Source organism: Lutra lutra, chromosome 12, assembly GCF_902655055.1.
Source record: "Lutra lutra chromosome 12, mLutLut1.2, whole genome shotgun sequence".
In the NCBI taxonomy this organism is placed as follows: domain Eukaryota; kingdom Metazoa; phylum Chordata; class Mammalia; order Carnivora; family Mustelidae; genus Lutra; species Lutra lutra.
Window position 1 is genome coordinate 48,863,262 of NC_062289.1, and position 11,459 is coordinate 48,874,720.

General features: G+C 39.6%; 1 protein-coding gene across 5 annotated transcripts in view; it reads right to left on the reverse strand.

The window, feature by feature from the left end:
• The window catches only part of RBBP8 (RB binding protein 8, endonuclease), a 91,493-nt gene extending 81,901 nt beyond the window's left edge, over nucleotides 1–9,592 (reverse strand). Inside the window, exons 1-2 of one of the 5 annotated variants that reach the window (XM_047697585.1) lie at nucleotides 9,497–9,592; nucleotides 5,618–5,824 (exon numbers count right to left, since the gene is read on the reverse strand). In XM_047697585.1, the coding sequence (XP_047553541.1) occupies nucleotides 5,618–5,726 (109 nt within the window). In that variant the 5' untranslated portion in view covers nucleotides 5,727–5,824; nucleotides 9,497–9,592. Of the gene's footprint in view, nucleotides 1–5,617; nucleotides 5,825–7,333; nucleotides 7,474–8,721; nucleotides 9,123–9,496 lie in introns of those variants that run through there. The other 4 variants (XM_047697584.1, XM_047697583.1, XM_047697579.1 and 1 more) reach the window with 4 other exon arrangements.
• Between the last annotated feature and the right edge of the window lie 1,867 nt (nucleotides 9,593–11,459).

Here is an 11,459-nt window from a genome sequence, read left to right on the forward strand (position 1 = left end):
AATAAGTGAATTGATGCCTGGATTTCTCAGTGAAATTACTCCTTAACTGCACCAGCAATCCTATATGCTGAAAACAGGCTTTAATGAAACAGAATAATCTATCAAAGAATGAGCCCAATGGAGCAGTAAGGGATACATGGATAGTAGAGGTACTTGAACTCCAACCTCTCATAATAAAAAAAAAAAAAAAAAAATTAAAGAACTTCTACTGTTTACTTCAGCTAGGAAATTAAAAAACAAAACAAAACTATAATTAAGGTGCCTGGGTGGCTCAGTCAGTTAAGCGGCTGGCTTTGGTTCAGGTCATGATCCCAGAGTTGTAGGATCAAGCCCCACATCGGGCTCCCTGCTCAGCAGAGTCCGCTTCTCCCTCTGCCTTCCACTCCCCTGCTTGTGCTCTCTCCCACTCTCTCTGCCAAAGAAATAAAATAATAAGTAAATAAAAATTTTAAAACTACAATACTTTAAGCAAAGTTGCAAGAAACAAAATCAGTATGCAGAAATCAGTACTGTTTTTGTAAGCTAACAACAAACAACTAGAAAAGGAAATGAGGGACACCTGGCTGGGCCAGTTGGAAGAGCATGCGAAACTTGATGTTATTAGGCTCGTTAGGTTGAGCCCCAGGTTGGGTGTAGAGACTACTTAAAAATAAATAAATAAATAACCCAAACAAACAAACAAACTTTAAAAAAAGAAAATGAAGAAAACAATTCCATTTATAGTAGCATCAAAAAGAATAAAATACTCAGAAATAGATGTAACTAAGGGGATGAAAGATTTATACACAGAATACTACAAAATATTAAAGTAATTAGAAGACATAAATAAATTAAAAAACATGGCATGTTCATAGACTGGAAAACATAATACTGTTAAGATGTTAAAAAGACTTCTTTTTTTTTTTTTTTTAAAGATTTTATTTATTTATTTGTCAGAGACAGAGGGAGAGAGAGTGAGTGAGCACAGGTAGACAGAGAGGCAGGCAGAGGCAGAGGGAGAAGCAGGCTTTCTGCTGAGCAAGGAGCCCGATGTGGGACTCGATCCCAGGACACTGGGATCATGACCTGAGCCGAAGGCAGCTGCTTAACCAACTGAGCCACCCAGGTGTCCCAAGATGTTAAAAAGACTTCTTAAAAAGATCTACAGATTCAGTTTAATCCCTATCAAAATCCCAATGAGGATTTTTGCGGAAATAGAAAAATCCATCCCAAATCCATATGGAATCTCAAGGGACTCCAAATAGCCGAAACAATCTTGAAAAAGAACAAAACTGGAGATCACATACTTCCTGATTTCAAAACTTACTAAAAGTTCCAGTATTCAAAACAGTGTAGTACTGACATAAAGACAGATGTAGAGGCCAATGGAATAAAACAGAGAGTCCAATATGATCAAATGGTTTTTGACAATGGTGCCAAGACCATTTAAGGGGAAACTGTCTTTCCAACAAATGGTGTTGGGAATACTGGATATCCACATATAGAAGAATGAAGTTTCGCCCTTACATCGTATACAAAATATAACTGAAAATGGATGAAAGATTTAAACATAAGCGGTAAAACTATACAATGCTTAGAAGAAAACAGGGTAAAGGCTAAATAATATGGGATTTGGCAACGATTTTGGATGTCTTGGATCCAATGTCTTGGACAAGACACCAAAAGTACACGCAACAAAAGAAAAAAAATAGATAAATTGGACTATATCAGAATTTAAAAGTTCTGTGCCTCAAAGGACACACATATAAACAGAGTGAAAAAGCAACCCACAGAATGGGAGAAAATAGTTGCAAATTATGTATCTGATAACGGCTAATATCCAGGGGCACCAGGGTGGGTCAGTTGGTTAAGTGTCCCAACTCCTATTTTAGCTCAGGTCATGATCTCAAGGTCCTGAGACTGAGCCCTGCATCTTGTTCTGCACTCAGTGGGGAAGGTGCTTGAGATAGTTTCTCTCTTCCTTTCCCTCTGTCCCTCCCCTGGCACATTCTCTTTCTCTCAAATAAATACATCTTGAAAAAAAAAAAAAAAAGATTAATATCCAAACTATATAAAGAACTTCTACAACTCAATAACAAAAACCAAAACTGATTAAAACAATAGGGAAAGGACTTGAATAGACAGATCTCTCCAATGTTACACCAATGGCCAATAAGCACATGAAAAAAATGTTGAACATCACTAATCATTCGGTAAATGCAAATCAAAACCGCAGTATCACATTACATTCACTAGGATCGCTACTTCTATTCAAAAAAAGAGAGAGAGAGATAAACAGAAAATAACAAGTAGTGGTGAGAATGTGGAGAAATTGTAATCCTCATGCATTACCAGTGGTAATGTAAAATGCTGGTATGGAAAAGAGTATGGTAATTAACTTACTTTATTTTTTAAAAGATTTTATTTTTTTGAGAGAGACAGTGAGAGAGACTGAGATCTCAGGCAGGGGGTGAGGGTAGAGGGAGAAGCAGACTCCCCACTGAGCAGGGAGCCCAACTTGGGAATCCATCCAAGGACCCTGGGATCATGACCTGAGCCGAAGGCAGATGCTTAACCGACAGAGCCACTCAGGTGCCCGAGTATGGTAATGTAAAATTAAAGATATAATTACCACTTCTAGGTAGATACCCCAAAGAGTTGAAAGCAGGGTTTTGAAGAGACTACTTGTACACCCATGTTCAGAGCAACATTAGTCACAGCCAGAAAGATGGAATTATTTATTCATAGCCAAAAGATGGAAGCAACTCCAATGTCCAATAATGGATTGATAAAGCAAAATGTGGTATATATAATGGAATATTATTTAGTCTTAAAAAAGAAAAAAATTCTGATGCTACAATATGGATGAATCTTGAAGACATTATGCTAAGTGAAATGAGCCAGTCACAAAAAGACAAATATTGTATGATTCCACTTTTATGAGGTACTTAGAGTAGTCAAAATCAGAGATAGAAACTGGAATCATGGTTGCCAGCGCTGGAGGCAGGTAAATGGGGAGTTATTGTTTAATAGATATAAAATTTCAATTTTACAAGATGAAGAGCTCTGGAAATGGATGTGGCGATGGTTGCATAACATTATGAATGTATTTAATACCAATGAACTGTACACCTGAAAATGGTTAAGATGAAAAATTATGTATATTTCTTAAGAATTTTTTCTTAAGTATCCCCATTCTTCCCCTTGTCAAAAAGAGATAGAAGATAAGAATTTTCTAAGATCTCTTAAGCATTTATGTTTCCTTATGTTTACTTTGGCTACTCTTTTTGTTTGTTTCCAGAAATTAGCAGTTTAAAAAATCATAAAGAGGAAAATAAATGGAATCAGTACGTGAAACCTCTGTTACAAATGTTTTATAGTATCTTATTGTTACTAGCTGGGATGGTTCACAGCAGGCATTGATAATATAATGGTGCTGCTTCAGAAGGATAGCATTCTAATATCTAACACATGATCGCTAACACATATATTGCTTACTGTGTGCTGGAAACTTTCCCAAATGCTTTACATATATGAAACTATTTAATGCAGTATGAAGTAGCTATTAATAGTATCTTTATTTTATAGATACGGAATCTGATGCACTATAAAGTTAAATAACTTGGACAAGCTCACCACCTTTGTGTGGTGAGATGGCTTTCAAATGGCATCTCAGAGGGCAGCCCTCATCCAGAACTCATAGACTTAATAAGTACATCACATGACCTCTTTCTGAACATGGCACTACTCCCAAGCAAGAGAAGGAGACACTTAAGATGAAAATTTAGACTAAATCCTAAAGGCAACGCATGATAACAATCTCTTCAGCATAATAATGTTTTACATAATCTGAGCCTATCTCTCTTTCTAGCATCAACTCCTGTCCACCTGCCCAATAAAATCCCACCTCCTGCCTCATTCCATCTGTGAGCTATACCAACCTGTCTACAGTTCCTTGATTAAAATCAGGCTGTTAGGCGCCTGGATGGCTCAGCTGGTTAAGCAACTGCCTTTGGCTCAGGTCATGATCGTGGAATCCTAGGACGAGTCCCGCATGGCTCTCCCTGCTCTGCGGGGAGTCTGCTCCTTCCCCGACCCTCCCCCTTCTCATGCTCTCTCTCTCATTCTCTCTCACTCTCAAATAAACAAAATCTTAAAAAAAAAAAAAAAAAAGATAAAATCAGGCTGTTAACTGCCAAACTTTTCCACATGCTGTTCTCTTTCCTTAAAACATTCCCTCCTCTCCTCCTACCATCTTCTTTGGCTAATCAGACTTAATTAAGTTGTAAAGTCCGGTCTGACAATAAATCTCACATGCACCCCCATTCTTCCTGTATGTTCCCAGATAACATGGTACACTAACAAAATTTCTTAGAACTATAACTATAGGGGCACCTGGGTGGCTCAGTGGGTTAAAGCCTCTGCCTTCAGCTCAGGTCATGATCCCAGGGTTCTGGGATCGAGCCCCACATCGGGCTCTCTGCTCCATGGAGAGCCTGCTTCCTCCTCTCTGCCTGCCTCTCTGCCTACTTGTGATCTCTGTCTGTCAAATAAATAAATAAAATCTTAAAAAAAAAAACAAAAAGAACTATAACTATATATGACTCATTCTTACTCACAAGTTGTGGCCTATGGTAAGTGCATCCCTTGAATAAGTGTCTCCCGAGTACACTGGGGCATGCAAGAATACTTCTGGGGTTCATGTTTCAGAACCCATTAATTCATGATGAGTCCATTATGATGAGGTTCTGCCAGAAACAACACTTACCACAGGAAAGTTCCAATACAGACCCACATACTATAGATTTAGGTGGATTGTGTTTTAATAGCACCCCGGTGTAAGGTGAAAGCTGTAAAGCACTGTAATATTAAACCTATAGTTACAGCAAGAAACAAATGTAAAACTAAGCATTTCCCCTACATGGGGAAAATGTTTTATGTTAAAGTCACAGAACTAGAAAGATACTAATATCAAACCTTGAGTTTACCTTTAATAGAAAATTCTTTTACATGGAGTACATTTTAACACAATCACAAATAATATTTATATACTTATTCCAACCATAATAGCTGAATCCTCCGTATACTCATTGCACTTCATATAAACGCTTTTGCTTTTATGTCATTATACTGTAATTACCTGTTTACATGACTCTACCTCTATTAGACTACAGGCTCTTTGAAGGCAAACTACCATTAACTTTTATATCTCAGTGCCTGGTAGCAAAGATTCCCAAAGCCTTGAAGAATAACTTAAGTAGTATTTCAAAGTCTATAAAGAATCTTGGAAATAATCTTACAGAAAAAAATTAAGTTTAGAGGTTACATAACTTGGCTGATATCATAGAGCAAACAGATAAATGAATTTAGAATTCAAATCCAGGTCTTCAATCAACAATCTCTATGCCCTTTCCACGACACCACACATATTACCATAAGTAAATAACTATATATTGTGCAGGTACTATATCCTATAGTAGTTGTCTATAGTTATAAAGCAACAATTTAGCCATAACTGATCACAAAAAATTACAATAATAGAGGTTCTTTAAAAATGAGATCTCTGAACTGTCACAGTTAGTTATCACTATTAATCTCAATAGAATACTGCTATAAGTATTTTTTAAAAAGATTTTACCTTGTACTTCTTTATCATGATACTCTTTTAGTTTTGTCCAAAGTTCCTTAAAGTCATTAGATATATCTACAGAATTAGGGCTTCCACAACTGCTTCCAGAGATGTTCATCTTGCTTAATATGCACCACACTTCTATTTGCCTAATGTTTTCTGACCTTTTTCTGTTACATTATATAGGTATGAAGTTGTCTTTGACAGTTGAAATACCTGAAACGACAAATTGCAACATAAATGAATTTTGCATTTATATGTATGTAATTTGAAGTCAGCCAGCTCTTCTCAAGTTTTCCTTATTTACCTACAACCAACCACTTTGAGAATTTGGGGGATGGGAAGTGAAGATGATTATGGTGACAACCCTGATTTCAGTTATTTGGTCCTTAGTTAAGCTAAATTTTCAGGCAAATTTTCTCTTATTCTTCCTAGAAAGAACTTACTTGAGATGATTCTGCTATTGAGAAGTTTGTAGTCATTCACACTCAGTATTCATTGATTCACCATTCTAAAATAACTTATTCCTTTGTTGAACTTTTGATATGGAGTACAACAAAAACTGGAAAACATTCTGAAATACTCTTGACTTAAATATTCATAGAAACACAAATCTTATAAAAGAGCAAGAAAGGTGATTGTGATTAATATACTTGAAGATTTGAATACCTTTCTCATAACAAAGGAAATAAGTGAGCAAGACATAGGCACAGCAAAGATCTATGAATACAGAAATGTCTAGTAATGGGGCGCCTGGGTGGCTCAGTGGATTGAGCCGCTGCCTTCGGCTCAGGTCGTGATCTCAGGGTCCTGGGATCGAGCCCCGCATCGGGCTCTCTGCTCAGCGGGGATCCTGCTTCCCCCTCTCTCTCTGCCTGCCTCTGCCTGCTTGTGATCTCTCTGTCAAATAAATAAATAAAATCTTTAAAAAAAAAAATAGAAATGTCTAGTAACAAGGCAAAAAGTGTAAGGCCATTTTGTGCCCCTCTGAGAGTAGAGGTGAAATGATTATTACTTGTGTAGCCCCCAAAGGAAGCAACAGGATACTAAGAAGTTCAAGTGGATTCATAAATATTTTAATATGTGTCAAGGTGAAACCATTAACTAGCTACTAGTTAAAAGTCAAGTGATTAACAAGTCTACTATATCTCAGATATGGCTCTTTAGCCAATGCCTTACCATTTAATGTACCCAAATTGATGTAAGCGTCTCTTAAAACCATTTCTCAAGGTCTCTGATGATGAGGCTAAAATAAGCAATGACCTTTTTTTTTTTTTTTTTTTTTAAAAGCAGGCTCCATGCTTAATGTGGGGCTTGAACTCACAACTCTGAAATCAAGAGTCCTATGCTCAACTGACTATGCCACCCAGGTGTCCCAGCAATGACATTTCTAAAGACTGAAGTCACTTTGAAAAGCACTAGAGAAATACTGTAAAAATACACTTTTATTAAGCTTTTTAAAAATTGTGATTTAGTTTTTGAGACAATCAGTGAAAACTGAACATGTACTAGATTTTAGATGATGTTCGAGAATTATTTTTAATTGTCTTGGGTATTAAAATGTGCTTATATAAAAAAAAAAGTCCTTAGCTCTTAAAGAGATACATACTGATATGTTTACAGGTAAATTCACCTGTTCTGTATTTGCTTTCAAATATTCCGGGTAAAACAAACAAAAAATGTTGGGTAAAGAGATGAAACAAGAAGGGCTGCTTTGACAATTACTGGAAGAGGGTAATGGATGAGTCTGTGACAGAGTTGTAATTCTAGTCTCTCTCTTGTGTACATTTATTATTCCCATAATAAGGTTTTTAAAAGAGGGGTTGGGTGCATTAATTAATACAGCTTTATTCCAAAGAGGCTGGACTTCTACTATTTCTTAACCCTAAAAGATAATAGGCCTATTGTCAACAAAAGTCACCATTTGTTGTCTACTATATAACAGATACCGTGCTGTTTTATAGCCATTTTTAAAAACTTCATCTGGAGAACTCTATAGAACAGTTACTGTTATTAATTTCCTTTTAGAAAAACAGGTTTAAGAGATTAAATGACTCGCCCAAGTTCATACAATTAGGTCCCACGCTATGGAGGGCAAAGGTAAGGAGGTGAGGGGAGGGGCGCCAGGGATGCTAATTAACCACAAAATACTTTAGCCCAAGAAAAATATTTACTTCTATGAGGTAATAGTTTAAAACAAGGTTTTAATTACTTTAATGAATAATTTAAAATTGCATTGTATTAAACTGCTTAAAATCAACCGTGTTAAACAAGCATTTTAAAATATATCTTCAGGGGCACATGGGTGGCTCAGTCGTTAAGCGCCTGCCTTCAACTCAGGTCATGATCCCAGAGTCCTGGAATCGAGCCCCGCGTCGGGCTCCCTGCCCTTAGAGGAGTCTGCTTCTCCCTCACCCACTCCCCCTGCTTGTGTTCCCTCTCGCTGTGTCTCTGTCAAATAAGTAAATAAAATCTTAAGAAAAAAAAATTTTCCCACATGAAAACAATTTACCAACACAACACTAAATTTGCAAATTCTGGCTCTCAAAATCCTCTCCAACCTATGCTGCACGCCCAGCACTTCTGTCAGAATCTCTCTTTTGGCCTGAACCGTTATCGATGCAGGATGAGGCGCCTTAATTTCGCAGAAACGTGCACTTGTGTCTCCAGGTGCATCCCGGGCTCAAAGGTCTGTCATAATTTAATACATTTCTGTGCATCCTGCAGCAGTGCAGACCACTACAGGGAACGTGCTCCGTAAAATACTTCTTTCCTGTCGCACCCACCACACATATTCTCACACAGGTAGGGCAAGAGCCGCGCCTGGAATCACACAGGTGCCCGAGATAACCGAATAGGGACTTGGGCTGGTCCTCTTACAAGCCAAGCAGAGGTCGAGGGGATCCCGTCCCAGGACCCATAGTCACCACCTCCTCCCGCGCGCCGCCTTCACTAAAGGTTCCAAAAGCCTGAGTCGCTACGAGAGCGGAAAGCGCGCACCGCGCCCCCCCGGCGCATGCGCGGGGCGGACTCGGCCCCAGTAGGTGAGTCCTCAGCCCGCGCGGGAGACCGAAGAAGCCCAGGGAGCGCAAGTTCGCCTCTCTCCGACTCACTTCCAACCGAGTTTAGCCGGGCCCTAGTGTGCTCCCTGAGGCAGCCCTAGAAGCCAAAAGGCTTACCAGAACTTGGGGGCCAAACGCCTGTGTTCGGCCTGCAGCTCGAGACCGGAAGTAGCCGCTACGACCCCCACTCCGGATTGGGGAAAGGAGATTCCTCTTTACTCACGGCTTCCAAGATTTCCTCAGAGATTCTCGAAAACCTCAGCACGGAAGCAGACACGGCTTCGGGGCTGTGAAGAGGCAGCGGCCTGCTTTCCTTCCCCTCACTAGTCTGCCACACCCCCTCCGGGAAAGCCGGCCCTTCAGGGCTACCCGCGCTTTCTGGGGTTGGGGGAGGGCCCGAGGGCCACCGGCCGGGTTGGGAGGCGCCCAGACCCGCCCCCCCTTAGAGCGCGTTCGACGTCACGCGGGAGTTCCCGCCACGTCATGCCCCTCCTCCCGCGGCGAAGAGAGGCGGTCCCCCGGCGCTCCTGTAGCAGAGGAGCGTGGTCGCTGGTGTGTCCTCTCTCCGAGGGCTGTGACTGGAGAGTGGAGCGCCAGCCTCTGCGTGATCGGGAGCGGCTCCAGGAGCCACAGCATTTTTGTTGAGATGCCCTGGAGAAAGCGCAAGCTTTTCTGTTTGGGGAACCTCAAGCCTTTGGTGTGTCTGACTTTAGCACATTTCAGGAAAGCGTGTGTGAGCGGCTAGTACCGCATGGAAAGTTAAAGCTAACTGATGGGAGAATGGATACGGATCAAGCTAACGTAGTTTCTGCCTCGTAGCTGTTACCTGCAGTTTAGTGATGTGACCCGACAGCACTGGGTTGTCAGGCCGTGTAGCAAAACGATGTGTATTTTGCTGAGGTTAAATGGAAGGTTCCTGAAGACCCTGAAATGAGACGGAATCAGAATGACCAGCGTTTTTTGTTGGAACAACAACCTGTTAGGTAATTTAATGTTTTAAAAAATAAATCCTTCCCGTGGCTGTTTGTAACGTTCACAACGTTAGTATGTTTTCTTGTTTTGGTTTCTAAAAGAACCATTTTAGCATTAGCAATTCTACAAATGAAGTTAAAAATAAGCAGAATAAGCTAGAATCACAGAATCTTTTAAGCCAGCTGAGTACTTTTCTGTAATTCTTGTAAAATCTGGGAGGAAGACAGGAGAGCACTCTGAACTTCTGAAAGCTAAGTGGTATTTAGGAAATCATAAGTGCAAACTGTGAAGATAATTTTTCCACTCAGTCCCAGTGTTAAGGGATGAGTATCAGAGCTTACTCCTTGGAACTGCACCCAACAGGATGTTTCTGTACCATTCTAACAATGTTATAGGAACATTGGTTTCTTTAGGGGAGAGGGTTGCTGAGTCTTCATTACACTATTACAGTAACTGTCATTCGCTTCCAAATTTTATGACTTCATTCATTATACTTTTAAAGAAAATGGGTGACAAATTGTTATTTCTATTATAACACAGGCATAATTGCTTGTATGAATGTTTAAAATGGAAACAAAGTTTTGTTATAAATGGAAAGAACTTGTAATTAGTTTGTCATTTAACAGTATATTGAAATAGCAGTGTACTTGTCCAAGGAAACACTGAGAACAAAAAACCTAACCTGTTCCTCTGGCCTCTGCTAAGGCTCCACTGTCCAATGCATTTATACGAATCAGGATCCAAAGAATCAGCTTTGACACCTTTTTCCCCTTTAATTCTTACCATATCCAATCTATCACCAAGTCCTTTCAGTTTTACTTACCAGATAGATTCCAAATTAATCCCCTTCTTTCCTTCACCACCATCATATTCTGAAATACCACTTTCTCTTACCTACTCTCGTAGTCTATTTCCTATATCCACCCAACCAAAAAACCCACCTAAACCTTTCTCATCACTGGTGTTCAGAAAATATGAGTATTCTCAAATCATGCATATATTTAAAATTTGAATTGTACACATTAAAAAAAATAATAAGGGCGCCTGGTTGGCTTAATTGGTACAGTAAGCAATTCTTTATTTATTTATTTGACAGAGAGAGACCACAAGTAGACAGAGAGGCAGGCAGAGAGAGAGAGGGAAGCAGGCTTCTTGCTGAGCAGAGAGCCCGATGCGGGACTCGATCTTGAGGTTGTGAGTTCAAGCTCCACGTTGGGCCTAGAGCTTACTTCAAAAAAAAAAAAAAAAAAAAAAGAGGCCTGGGTGGCTCAGTTGGTTGAGTGGCTGCCTTTGGCTCAGGTCATGATCCCAGCGTCCTGGGATCAAGTCCCATATCAGGCTCCTTGCTCGGCAGGGAACCTGCTTCTCCCTCTGTCTCTGCATGCCTCTCTGCCTACCTGTGATCTCTCTCTCTCTCTCTCTTTCTGACAAATAAATAAATAAATCTTAAAAAAATAATAATAAGAAGAAAATAAATTGTGTACATGTATTGTTGAAAAATGGTGTGTAGTCTAATGGTTAAGTCAGGCTCTGGAGACCGACTTCCTGGTTTTGAATCCTGCTCTAATACTTCCTCACCAAATTACCTTAGACTGATTTCTTAACCTCTCTGTCTCTTTTCTTACCTATAAAATGAGGATAATAGTACCAACCACATAGGGTTATGAAGAGTAAATGAGTTAGTGCATATAAACTGCTTAGTACAGTGTTTAGATACACAATAGGGGCTCAGAAAAAAGCTAGCCCTTATTAGGACTTCTGAGCTAACGCACGACCTACAAAGACATTTTTTAAAAGGTTGAGAAAAAATGGAAATT